At 60.5% G+C, this 12,807-nt stretch overlaps 1 protein-coding gene across 2 annotated transcripts in view; it reads left to right on the top strand.

Annotated features, from left to right (window-relative positions):
* The window catches only part of NBL1 (NBL1, DAN family BMP antagonist), an 11,876-nt gene extending 530 nt beyond the window's left edge, over positions 1-11,346 (top strand). Inside the window, exons 1-4 of one of the 2 annotated variants that reach the window (XM_035019617.1) lie at positions 7-17; positions 8,171-8,365; positions 8,492-8,603; positions 9,883-11,346. In XM_035019617.1, the coding sequence (XP_034875508.1) occupies positions 8,199-8,365; positions 8,492-8,603; positions 9,883-10,131 (528 nt within the window). In that variant the 5' untranslated portion in view covers positions 7-17; positions 8,171-8,198 and the 3' untranslated portion in view covers positions 10,132-11,346. Of the gene's footprint in view, positions 1-6; positions 18-8,169; positions 8,366-8,491; positions 8,604-9,882 lie in introns of those variants that run through there. The other variant, XM_035019618.1, reaches the window with a different exon arrangement.
* The last annotated feature ends 1,461 nt before the right edge of the window (positions 11,347-12,807 follow it).

The following is a 12,807-nucleotide window of genomic DNA, read 5'->3' as shown; positions in this document are numbered from 1 at the left end:
CTGCCGCCGCGCGCGCGGTAAGTCCCGCCCGGGCCGGCACGCGGGCGCCCGGCTTCCAGAGGCTTCGGCCGCAGGCGCCGCGCCGCGCCCCCGGCCCGTCCGGCGGCCCGGGGCCCGGGGCGGGGGCGCCTCCGGACGCCGGGGCTGGGACGTGGGTGCGGCAACGGGGTGGCTGGGGGGCGCCGCTGCGCCCCGAGCCCGTGCCCGGACTCGCCGGGGGTTTCCACTGCTCGGTGAGAGTTTCGGCGGCCGGGAGAGAAAGGGAGGGAGGTGCGTGGCGAGCGCACGCCGGGCGGGTCGAGGGCGGGTCGGGCCGCGCGGGCGCCGGGGCAGCGGCCGAAGCTCGGCCGTGGGGCTCGCGCGTCTCCCCGGCTCTGCCCGGGCCTCGCCGCGCCCGCGAGCCGCTCCGCTCCGCTCCGGTACGTTTCTGCCTCCTTTTTGTCTCGCTCCCTGTCTTTCGGTCTCCCCATCCGACTGCCCGTGTCTCTCGTCTCTCTCTTTCCGCCCCCCTCTCTGTTCGGTCCCTTTCTTTCTGTTTCTTCTCCCCTTCTGCCTTCGTGTTCAGTCTCCCCGGGCTTGTGCCTCTGCCTTTCTGTTCTCTCTGTCTCTCCGTCCTGCCCCTCTGGGGGAGTCCCTCAGGGTCTGTGCATCTCCCTGACCCCCCACCCTCAAATTCAGACAACCCCCCAGTGTCGGAGGCACGAGCCCCCCCAGTGGGGTTCATGAATAGTTTCCTAGACCCGGTAAAAGAAGCGAAACCGTTCCCCCCCCTTCCGCCTGCCCCCGGGGCCTGGCCTGGGTCATCCCCCTGGAATTGAGTCTGGGGCAGGGGGAGCCAGCCTTTCCGGGGGCTCAGTTTTCTTAAGAATTCCACCCCCGCGAGGCGGCCGGACAACGGGGCCCCGCTGCCGGCCACCTGCCCGCCCCACTCCCTGGGCGGGGCGGTTCTGATCTTTTACAAGCCGCTGTAAAGGGGGCAGCTGCCTGCCTTGGCGAGGCCAGGGGCTTGGCAGGCATCAGGGGAGAAGGGCACATTTTCAGGCTTTCTGAGGCCCTCGCCCAGCTGGAGGACACCAGCCTGTAACTACGGGAACCCCAGGAAAACAGAGGTCAGGGCTGGAGGCCAAAGGCTGGGCGCTGGCTGGGGAGGGCGGTGGGGAAGCAATTTGTCAACAAGGAGCCCCTCACCCTTTGTTACTGTGGAAACCACCAGCCTCCAGAAACTCCCCCAGATGCTGCGACTGCTTGGGTGTGGTTTGCCTTTAGTTGGGGCCAAAGAAAAGGCGAGACTGGAGCATTTCCTTGGTGACCCTGGCCCCCCCCACCCGCCGCAAGCTGGACCTCTTTTCTCCTGGGCCTGCGCCTTGGAGGGGTGGATGGGGGGAGTAGGTGGTCTGCATTAGCCACGGGTATATCCTCATTCTTTTAAAGTGAGATTTCAGACTGAGTTTGGCTCTTTCTCCCCACCCCCAGCCCCAAGGGTCGGAGGCTGCGGAGTGGGCAGGGATGCTGGTGAGGTCTGCAGTGGGACTTCTGCTGAGCAGATGTGCGGCGGGCCCTGCAGCAGCTCATTAGCATAGATTTGTTTTGGAGACCGTTTTTGGTCTGTGGGCAGGAGGGTCTGCAGGTGGGAGAGCCGTGGCCTGGGTCTGGGGGCTGTAGCCCGGAAGCTGGAGCCGCCTGGCAGAGGCGGGCAGGCCTTTGGAGCATGGGCCTGGCCCTGTGTGTCAGCCCCCTGGACAGTTAGTTCATGCTCTGCCAGCGCAGGGAGGAAGGAAGCCACCCTGCGGTGAGACTGGGGTCATGGAATCACAGTGGCCTTAAGCAACACGCTGGAGCCAGACTGCCCTTGAGGGAATCTGCTTAAATGGACATTCCCAGGCCATGCTCCCTCTTCTAGAGCAGGCAAACGTGGGGCTCAGGAAGGCAAAGCGAATGTTCAGTGGCTCCGTCTGTAACTATTAGCCTCTCCCGCACCCAGGCACACAGTGAGTCAATGGATGAGCTTGGGCCTGAACTTGTCCTTGGACCCCAGGGTGGGCCCGGGAGAGCCTGCTGAGCGGATCAGGGCTGGGGTCTGACGCCTCTTGGCCTGCATCCCAGAGCGACCTTTCTAGCTGCACCATTCAAGGAAGTCCCTGTGCTCATTCCAAGACCTGCAGGGACTGCCCCAGCCTGGCTGAGCCCAAGCCTAGGGCTGTGGCCACAGAGGCCACGCCCTCCGCACCCGCAGCGGGGACAGCCTGGCAGCCAGGCCCAGCCTGTTTTCTCGGGGGGGGGGGGGGGGGGGGGGTCCTAAGGGGTTGATCTCTCCAAGACCCTGTCTCTTCAGTCAGTGGCCCCAGGGTGAGAGCCTGAGTGAGTTCTTCCTCTCGGCTCCCGCCCTGTCCGGTCCAGGTGGGGGGCAGCACTCTACAGTTTATAAAACCCTTTTTGAGCTATCATCTCATATGGTTGAGTTTCCCCTAAATCCACTCTCATCAGGGCAACTGCAACCCTGGACTTAGATATTTTCAGGACCCGCCCAGGATCTGGTGGGAGGAGGTGAGGGAGGGGGAGGGCAATGGGCATCTTGCAGGAGGCAGGGGGGTGGGGGCAGAGTTCAGGGACCCCAGGCTAGCCCTAAGGGTGACGTTACGGAGGCTTTATTCCGTGGCAGCCACCCTCTGCAGGCCTTTCTGTGCACTTCGTGTGCCCACCTTACAGATGAGGAAATTCAGGCACAGAAAGTTTAAGTTGGCTGAGGTAGGATGTGAACCTGGGTCTGTGGCAGTCAGTGGTGGGGAACCGAGAGCTGGCCCTGTGTGTATGTGGACAGGAAAAGCAGGGTGGGGTGCTGGGGTCATCTGGTCTGATCAGTTCAAGAACAACACACCACAAATGCCATGTGCTTGCTGTGTGAATCTCCATGTCGCCCGGATGCTGGCCCCACAGATAGAAGCCTCCATCCGACTCAGGTGGGGCTGTAGGTGGGAAAGGTGCCAGGAGAGGTTATGGGAGCAGGAGTTGAAGTTGGGGAGAACCTGCCTTTGCCCCCAAGGATTTGCCAGGCCTGCCCTCACCTGCTCCCATACCAGGCTGGTTGCTGTAGGGAACGGTGACACCAGGGGCCTGTGTGGATGTGTGACTGGCGGTGGGTGGACCATTCTAGCAAGAAAATCCTGGTGTACGTAGCCTGAATATTCAGGTTTGCCCCAGAGAGGAAACGGGCAGCAATTGTTCAGTTCTTATAGAAAATTGACTCTGCTCTACGAAGGGTTTCACGGTAGGTGTGGGTGGGCTAGAGGTCTCCCTGGAAATCTAGGCCCCTCCAGTGACTTGAAGACTTCATTCCAGGCCCTAGAATCCAGGAAGCGGGGTGGGTGGCTCCCGTCAGCAGTGCTCTTATGGGGGCCACTTCCCTGGGGAGTCTGGGGGGCCATAGCTCCTAACCTGGCTGGGCCTCAGAATCATGTGAGAGCGCTTGTAGATGATGCCCAGGCCACGGCCTGGACCTGTGGGGTCAGAATATCCAGGGCTGGGGCCCGGGCATGTGGGTTTTGACAAGCATCTCCGGGAAGATGCTAGGTTCTGGGAGGGGTGGAAACAGAGAGAGAGGACCCCGAAGGCCCAACCATGAAGCCTGTTCTTGCTGCCCCACCCCCAACCCCTCCCCAGGGACCTTCTGAACCAAGGATCCTGAGAAAGCCACCCAGCGGCTCTGCTGTGTTTGTCCACTGCCCTGTTCTCTGGTGTGAGAGATCTGGGTGCTCACCTCCTTGGTCTGTGCCTCAGTTTCCACGGTGCTGGCGTGGGTCAGCCAGCGACCCCTCCCCTCCCCCAGGGAACTTTCTTTCTGTGTTGTTCGCAGCCTCGGGATGTGTCTGGTGTTTGCACAAGGCCTCGATCTGGGGGGTTTGGATTTGGGGGTGGCGAGAAGACATCCCCCCCCACCCTGGGCTGAGGATGCCCCCATTGAAATCTCCCCACGACTCTGAGGCAGGTTGTGTTAGGCCTTTCCTGAGGCTCTAAGGACCCAGGGATTAGCTCTGGCTGCATTCTTGTCAGTTGGGGTGTGTGTGTGTGTGTGTGTGTGTGTGTGTGTGAGGGAGGGTGTGTGTGTGGGGTCTCATGGGCATTGGAGTCAGGAGTGGGACTTGAACTCTGCTCCCAGGTAGTGTGAATAAGGATAAGAGACGTAGCCTGCTGGGGCAGGGAGTCCCAGGCCTCTTGCCAGCTCCGGACCCTTCCCTGGACACCTTCTCTTCCTCTGTTTCTGGCTTTATCCTCTGGGAGCCTTTCCATCTGCAAAGGTAGCAGGTGCTTACCTTGCTACTATCCATGCTCAAATCCTGGTGTTAGTCAATCCTGATCTTGTAAGCTTGAGCAAATCTCTTAACCTCCCTGTGCCTCAGTTTCTTCCTCTATAGAATGGGGGAGATAGTAGTATCTATCTCATGGGGTCGTTGTAAGGACCGCATAAATGCCTACATGTTAGAAGCACCCAGAACAGTGCCTGGTCCACAGTTAGTACCAGCTCTTCCTACTGTGAGACAAGGCAGGGAATGTGCTGGGCTGTTAGTGATGAAGCCCCTCTCCTTGCTTTTACGAGTGCAGTTCCCTCAGCCAGGAGCTCCCCCCTCTCTCCATCATTGGCAACTCACTGCAGTCCTGAATTACATCCAGAATTAAGGGGGCGCCTGGGTGGCTCTGTCGGTTAAGCATCTGCCTTCGGCTCAGGTCCTGATCTCAGGGTCCTGGGATTGAGCCCCGCATTGGGCTCCCTGCTCAGTGGGGAGCCTGCTTCTCCCTCTCCCACTCCCCCTGCTTGTGTTCCCTCTCTCTCTCTCTCTCAAATAAATAAATAAATTCCTAAAAATAAATCTAGAATTAAGAATCTCTCCTTCTCTGCACTCCAGCCATCTCTGACTATCTGTACAGCTGCTTCCTCGAAACCCACCTCCTTTGACCTCCTCCTCCTCCTCCTCTAGGCTCTGAGCTCTGAGTGGGTGTAGGGTCTGGGGCCCCAGCTCCCTTGCCCTCACCCTTGCCTCTGTCTCCCCCACCACCTAGAGGGTGCTCAGTGGACTGAGCGCTAAACTGCAGGGAAGCGCACGTCTCAGTGGAAGAGCATTGCTTGGCCCGATTTGCCGGGGTGGGGGGCCTTGGGGATGACCCCTTGGCAAAGCAAGGGGGGTTGTTGGCCTGGGGAAATCCGTCTTCCCACCCTGGCGTTCTAGGAGTCCCATGACTTGTGGCGTGACCTTCAGGGAGGGAGGAAGAGATGAGAATCCATGGGTGAGGCTCTTGTCGGAGGAAGGAAGGTCCCCCTGCTGTCTAAAAAAATTGGCTGAGTTGGCTCTTGAAAAAACAAAAAAAGCATAAACCAACAAAAAAGAAAACCTGCTAGCAAAGAGCTCACCCCAGCGCGAGGGGGGCAGCAGGGATTCTTGGGGGTTGGGTGTGAGGGCGGCCAGAACATGGGTGCATCCGATGGCAAGTGTGTGGGGGGGGGAGAGACTAGCCCGGGATCCCCCCTGCCTCCTGCTCGCGCCCAGGGGCCTGAGGCCTGCCCCGCCTTCCCTGCGCCTTCCCAGGGGATGAGGACTGGCCTGAGCTGGGGGCCTGCTGATTGCATCCTCCCAGGCCTTCTCCCCAGCAGTGCTGTACTCCCCATCTTAGGGTAGGGGCAAGTAGGTGCAGAGAGGTGAGCTTTATTTCTAGAAGTCACACAGCTCCCAGGGGGGAAGGCCAGACTTGAACCGGGGGACTCCAGGGGCCATGCTTGTGGTGGGGGCAGGGCAATTGGCCAGAGCTCAGGGCTGCTGGCCTGGACAAGCAGACCGTGGCTCCAGCCCCCTCTGAGGTTGGCTTACAGGACACCCCCCCCTACTCCGTGGGCACCGCTGGATTAGCTCTGGCCTGTGTACTTGCTATAACCTGACCCTAATAACCAGTCCCCATGCTCCAGGCCCGTGACTCCCCTAAAACCTCACCACTGCCCTGTCTCTCAATAAGCCTTGTTATTCCCCACCCCCAGTCTCAGCTCTGCTCCCCCTTTAGCCTGGTCCTGGCCCATGGCTGCCGTTCCAAACCCCACCAGATTCAGCTGCAAAGCAGACCCGCGGAGCTCCAGGCTACTTCCATACCACCCCGGTCTCAACTCCCAGTCACCTCCCGCCCAGCCTGGTCTTCCTGAGGAATCGCCGCAGGGTCAGGTAGAGGACAAAGTCCCCAGACCTGTCTGAGGTGTCAGAGAGCTGCGGCCCTGGGTGGTCCCCGCGAGGCCCCTCGTGTGCTGTGGTCAGACCCCGACTCAGAGCCTAATTCCCTGGGCACAGAAGAGGACTCCGTGGGGTCAGGGAGCCTCCTGGGTGCCCAGCTTGTTGAAAAATGAGTTAGGCCGCCAGTTAGGAATGAGTCCGTTCTATTTGGTTAGGATGTGGTTGTACTGAAAACATGGGCTTTGCTGTCCATCTTGTGAGTGAGACCGGAAATACGTGGGTGAGAGCCAGGGTCATGACACAAACGCATTTGGGATGGGGCAGGCCGTCCCGACTCACCTCCTCCTGCTCTCCCCGCCTCACCCCTCCCTGCTGGCTGAGAGCAGGGGTCACCCAGGCGTTGGGGTCCAGTGAGATGGGGCTTGTCTCTGCTTCTGGAGACCTCCTGCAGGGAGAAGGGGCTGAGCAGAACTTCGTGGGTGGAGGGAACACAGTGATGTGGAGGTGGTCACAGCCCTGCAGCTGGCCTGGGCCATCCCCTAGAGCCCAGCTGAGCCAACCCACCTAGGTTTTCCCTGGAGCAGCAGGCAAGACCCCCAACCCCTCCCCCTTCCTGACCACTTCACCAAGGAGGCGGGCTGAGGGTAGGATCGTTCTGAACGGGAACGTCCGCACTCTAGTGCTGGACATCGGGGGGACAGCACCTGGCCCCTGGTCCCGACTCGGCCATGCCCGGGCCCCTCTTGGGACCGTCCCAAGGCATGGGATCCCAGACTGACTGAGCTGGACCAGTTCCCGAGCCTGGCTCCATGTCAAAGGCACCTTGGAAGCTTGCTAGAAATTCGAAGTCCTGCTCCACCCTAGTACCTCACTCCGCAAGTCCCCAGGGGTCTCAGGGGACTCTCATGATCTGCCGGGTTTGGAAACCAGCGGTCCAGGGCACCTCACTCATTTTAGAGGTCGGGACACTGAGGCCTGGGTGTCCAGGGTCGCACAGCAGGTGCGGACTCCTTGCTCCCCATCCAGCGCCCTTTCCCATGTCCTGTCCCCAGAGCACCCCCTTGCAGGCCTTGCCCTCATTTCCAAGTAGCTCTGAAGCCTCCCTCTTCCATACATTTGGAGGTGGGGGAGAGGGCAAAGCCTAGGGAGGTTGAAGTTGGGGAACACTGGGAGAGCCCCCTCTAAGAGCAGTCCTTTAGACACACGCTGCCCTGCAGCGCCATCTTCTGGCAAATTCTGGTATTAGCGTCTCCTTCCATCCAGTTTACAGAGGGTCAAGCGCTTGTTTTGTTCTTGAAGGTTGGGATGGAACTGGGGATAAATAAGGATGTTTGTAAAGACTCAGGGCTTGAGGCTCTGGTGGGGCATCCAAAAAAGAAATAGCCTGGTCCGGGGTTAGCTGTTTCGCCTGACGCCCAGCCAGCCAAGGTGGCCCAAGAAGTCACAGTGCTGGACGGAGGTTAGCTTTCCTGGTGGCTGACCCGCGGGCGCCGTGCCCAGGAGACGTGCCGGGTGGCCAGCCCCTCGAGGGCAGGCACTGCGTTTCCTGGGCAAGCTTTTGTGTTTCCCAGAGGGCCTGAAGCATCACAGTCCTCTGCCATCCCGTCTCTCCATCCCCATTTCTTAGATGAAGAAACCGAGGCACAGACATAAAAAGTACCTTGCTCGAAGCTGCACAGGAGGGTATCAAAATAACACCCGCAGAGCGTGCGTTCTCTGCTAGCCTTCCCGCTGAGGGCTTTCGTGCCGTCTTCCTGACGCCCATCCCACGTGCATATGTTAGCAGCCCCACTGTCGGGGTCCAGAAAGGAGAAGTAACTTGTCCAAGGTTGTGCTTCGCTGGCAAGAGGTGGAGCTAGCATTCGAACCCAGGCAGTCGGGGGTCAGAGCCCGTATTTGTCGCACCACCGTCCCCTCTGTCCACGGCCCGCTGGGCCCCGCTGGCCTCACCTGCAGTCTGTGCTCAGTCCTAGGGCTCTGGAGGCCACGGGCACAATGCTTCGGGTCCTGGTTGGGGCCGTCCTCCCCGCAATGCTGCTGGCCGCCCCGCCGCCCATCAACAAGCTGGCCCTGTTCCCGGACAAGAGCGCCTGGTGTGAGGCCAAGAACATCACCCAGATCGTGGGCCACAGCGGCTGTGAGGCCAAGTCCATCCAGAACAGGTGCGATGCAGGGGCATGGGGGGAGGGGCTGGGGCCGGGGCCGGGGGGGCAGGAGGGAGGCAGAGGACGGGGCGGCCCATCCCCGCCGCCGCGGTGTCACGGGCACAGTGACCTCTCCTCCCGCAGGGCGTGCCTAGGACAGTGCTTCAGCTACAGCGTTCCCAACACCTTCCCGCAGTCCACCGAGTCCCTGGTTCACTGTGACTCCTGCATGCCGGCGCAGTCCATGTGGGAGATCGTGAGTACCGCCGCCGCCCCTGCCTGCCCGGCCTCCACCCACCGTGTGCCACGGCCGAGCCTTGTGCTGGGGATCCAGACGTGGCCCTTGCCGCGGGATGGCTTATGCGTCTGACGCCAGTGTGCACGGGACAAGAGAGCTTTCTTACGTCAGTCACACGATGAAATCCTTTCAGTGGTTTCCTGTTGTTTTCAGATGAGACCCAAATCCTTGCTGGGTCCCACAGTGCCCAGCATGGCCTGGCTTCCCAGGCTCTTGAGTTTGTCTCGCCTCTCTCATCCTTTTTACTTGCTTGACACTTGACATCAACGTGCCTTCTTTCAATCTCTTACACCTGCTCTGCTTGCTACTACCACGGGGCCTTTGCACATGCTCTTTTCCCTGTTTGGAATAACTTTCTTCTCCTCACCCAGTTAATGTCTACATTCTTCTGCTCTTGGCTCAGCACTATTCTCAGTGCCCTTTCCCATCCCCCTGAGCACCGTGTGCCTCACAGTTTTCCATCTGCATTTGGGTGATTGTGACAAGTCTTTTCCCCCCTGCTAGGCTCTGCATTCTTTGAGGGACCATGCCTATCCTTGTGTCCCCGGCACTGGCAGGGAGTAGGTGCTCTGTGGAAAAGGGAGGAAGGATGGGAAAACGGAAGAGCTGTTGGAAAAGTGTTAATTAGGAGAAGAGCGAGACCCTGCAAGGTCCAGTAGGGCAGACCTAGGCTGGGCTGCGGCTTTGGGATGGGGCTCTTTGAGGAAGTGATGTCTGAGCGCAGACCCAAAGGTTAAGTGGAAGTTAAGTGGGCCAGTTTGGGGTAGGTGGTCCAGGGTGGGTTAGGTGAGGACCTTCCAGGCACAGGGAACAGCATGTGCAAAGTCTCGGGCAGATCAGGCAGCTCAGAGTTGGTGGGAGTGGCACAAGGTCAGGGGTGGAGAGGCAGCCTGAAAGTCCTGGGGGGGCCTTGGTAAGGAGTCTGGACTTTTCTTCAAGTGCAGTGGGGAGCACTGAGGGGGATTGTGGGCAGGGCAAGCCCCGTTGGATTTCTCCCCTCAGGCTGCTGTGAGGGAATGGGTAGGGAGGTGGCAGGACTGGCTGAGAGGAGACAAGTCGGGCAGCTCCTGAAGGGGCTCGCCCTCCTCCCTGTGGAGGGGCCCACAGAGCTAACTGGGGTACCCCCCCAGGTGGGCTCAGGCATTTTGGGGTCTCTGGGATTGTTGGTCCTGTGAGGAGTGTTGTTGCCCTTGGGGCCTCTGGAAACATGTCTTCCCTTCTCTCCTGTCCTCTGCAGGTGACCTTGGAGTGCCCCGGCCACGAGGAGGTGCCCCGGGTGGACAAGCTGGTGGAGAAGATTCTGCACTGTAGCTGCCAGGCATGCGGCAAGGAGCCGAGCCACGGGCTGAGCGTCTACGTGCAGGGCGAGGACACGCCGGGCTCCCAGCCGGGCACCCATCCCCACCCCCACCCTGGCGGGCAGACCCCCGAGCCCGAGGATCCCCCCGGGGCCCCCCACGTGGACGAAGAGGGGGCTGAGGACTGAGGCCCCAACTCTTCCTCCCCTCTCGTCCCCTGTGGAATGTTGGGTCTCACCCTTGGGGGAACGGTGGGGAGAAAGGCTGGAGCCCCCCTTTGGCACTGGATGGACTTGGATTCAGACTTGGACTGGGAATGCTTTCCGGTTGCCATGGATATCTGAAGGGAGGGGTTGGGGCCAAGCTGCACAATTTAATATATTCAAGAGAGAGGGGAGGTAGCAGAGGTCTTCAGGGTTCTTTTTCAGATGGGGGGGGTGGTTCTCTTCCTTTCTGCCTCCTAGAGATGTGCCTTCGGGAGGGGGAGGAGGTTGGCTAAGCTGCTGAGGTGGGTGTGAGGTCCTCACCGCCCCTGGTGGGGCAGGGCCCCTGGGGTGCAGATGGTGGAGCGGGGGCCCTGAGCTGAGGGTGGGCTCCTTGCCAGCAGCAGCCTTGAGAGAGGGGCTGGGCCCAGGCTATAGGAAGACCCCTGGCAGAAGCTCTAGCCCCGTAGGCTTCCCCAAAGGCCTCCCATCCCCAGGACAGCTTCTCCCCAGTGGCACCGAAATGGCCCTCCCTCAGTGGCATGCTTGGGAGTCAGGTCTGGGCAGGACCCTGCTGACTCATGGCCCTGGAGCTGGGAGCCAGGCTCTTGGGGCCTCTCTGGCTTCCTTGGCTTTCCAGGCGGTGGAGGAAGGCAAGGGAGGAGACTACCTGGGCCAGGGGGAGGGGAGGGCTCCCGGACCATCACCGGAGTATCCCTCCCTCCAAGATGGTAGTGCCTCCCACCGCCCCCCAAGTTTTGGGCCCCTCGGAAAGCTGATGGAGCCAGCCTTCCCCTCCTGGGGAGCTCTTTCCAAATGTCTGACGGCGGGAAGGCTCCAAGGAGGGACCTGGGTGGGATGGACTCTGGCTGAGCCTCAAGAAACCAAGAAGAGGAGGGGGGAGGGCTCCTGGCGGCCAGTGTCCCCACAGCTCTCCAGCACCCCGTCCCACCCATCACCTCCCTCCCAGCTGCACTTTAACCCAGAGGGGGAGTGGGGTCCCGGGGACAGGGCGGGCGGGCACCCACACCTGCCCGTATCTGCTCTTCTGTCCCCAGGGCGGCTGTCCGCTCCCCTGGCCTCCTGCCTGGGGCGCCCTGGCCCCCCCTCCCCATGGCTGTCCCGACAAGAGCTTCCGGAGCTTGTAACCAGTAGATTGTTTCCCTGAGTTTTCTCATGAATAAATTTGTTCAATGCTTGTGTTCTCTTCCTCAGTGGTGGCTCTGCCGACCCAGGGTCCCCCAGGGGGCCCTCCGCGAGGCCTGGGGGAGGGGATCAGGCTGCCCGGTGAGCCCCGCGAGCAGACCCTCTGTGCGGCCCAGTGGCCGCTGCCTCCCTGGCTCCCACCTCTTTCCTTGGGCGCCCATTTCCAGCCTTGTGTGTACCTTGGGTGGGCCTCCAGACCAGGCACGTCTAATCCTGACCCTTGGGGGCCTCTTGGGCTTGCCTCATGCCATCTCTTCCCCCTCACAGTGACCCAGCATCAGCCCTTCCCTGGACCCCAGTCTAGCCCGGCCCAGAAGGGGAAAGAGACAAAACCAGTGGTTATAAAGGAATATATGAGGTGGGGTGCTATGCTAAGTACTTTACATAAAGTCGCTCACTGAATCCTCAGCACCACCCTGTGATGCAGATGTTGCCCGCACTGTACGGATGAGGCGTGGGAAGAGGGGAGGGATTACGTCATCTGTCCAGGGCCGGGCGGTTGGGAGATGGCAGCCAAGGGCTTGAGCCCAGGCCTGATCACTGCTGTCAGTATAACCTTAGCGCTTGTCATTTGTCCGTCTCCTGCCATGTGCCACGTGGGTGCCTGACCACCTCACGGTGACCCTGTGGGCTTGGGATCATTACCCCCATGCCATTCGGTCCCCCCAAACTCTCCATCATTGAGACGCAGCAGGGCTGGTGGGCTGGGTGAGGGCCCGGACCCTTTCTTCCTCACCCACATTGCTGTAAACGCCACATACCAGGCAATTTGCATATATTAGTTCTGATCCATGGAAAATCCTCCTTTTGCAACTGAGCGCGTTTATGCCCTGGGAGTGCTGTGCACGGGCGGGGAAGCCGCGGCGCCCGGAGTCTAGTCTCGCGCCCTCTAGCGACGACGGTGGCGTACCACACGCGTGATTTCCTCGGCGGACACGGCCTTCCCTGCATGGCGCTGCTCTGCGCTGTTGTGCGGGTTGTGTACTTCCCAGCTCCAGAATGGCGCTTCTTGCAGTTGTGCGGACGTAACCAGCCACGGGGGCCCTGCGTCCCTGACGTGGAGTTGGATTGGAGAGAAGTATACCCACTGCGTGCAGACTTCAGTGACCCCTAGTCTGGTAGGGACAAGCCCTGGTCATGTTAATAGCCATTCTATACGGCTGGCGGTGAGGCCTGACCCAAGGGCGCAGAGAAGATGCTGCGGGGCTTCCAAGGACTCAGAGACCAGGTCCAAATGCAGGACTTCCTGGGGCCGTGTCCCTGGTGCTGGACCTCTGCGAACCCAGCACCGTGTTGGCAGGATGAATCTTGGTCAGGAGCCGCCTCCAACTTGTGTATGGAACCAGGCAGGGTAGACATATAAAGAAATTAAGAGGCTCGTTGAAAAGAAAGCAGGAAGGTGGGTTGGCGTGGCTGGTGGCAGGTCTGGAATGCTAGCCAGAGTTCAGACTTCAT

The sequence above is a fragment of the Mirounga leonina genome, unplaced genomic scaffold (genome assembly GCF_011800145.1).
Source record: "Mirounga leonina isolate KUSES-001 unplaced genomic scaffold, KU_Mleo_1.0 Mir_173, whole genome shotgun sequence".
Taxonomy (NCBI): domain Eukaryota; kingdom Metazoa; phylum Chordata; class Mammalia; order Carnivora; family Phocidae; genus Mirounga; species Mirounga leonina.
Note: the sequence above shows the minus strand (reverse complement) of the source record. Positions and strands in the feature narration are given on the sequence as shown.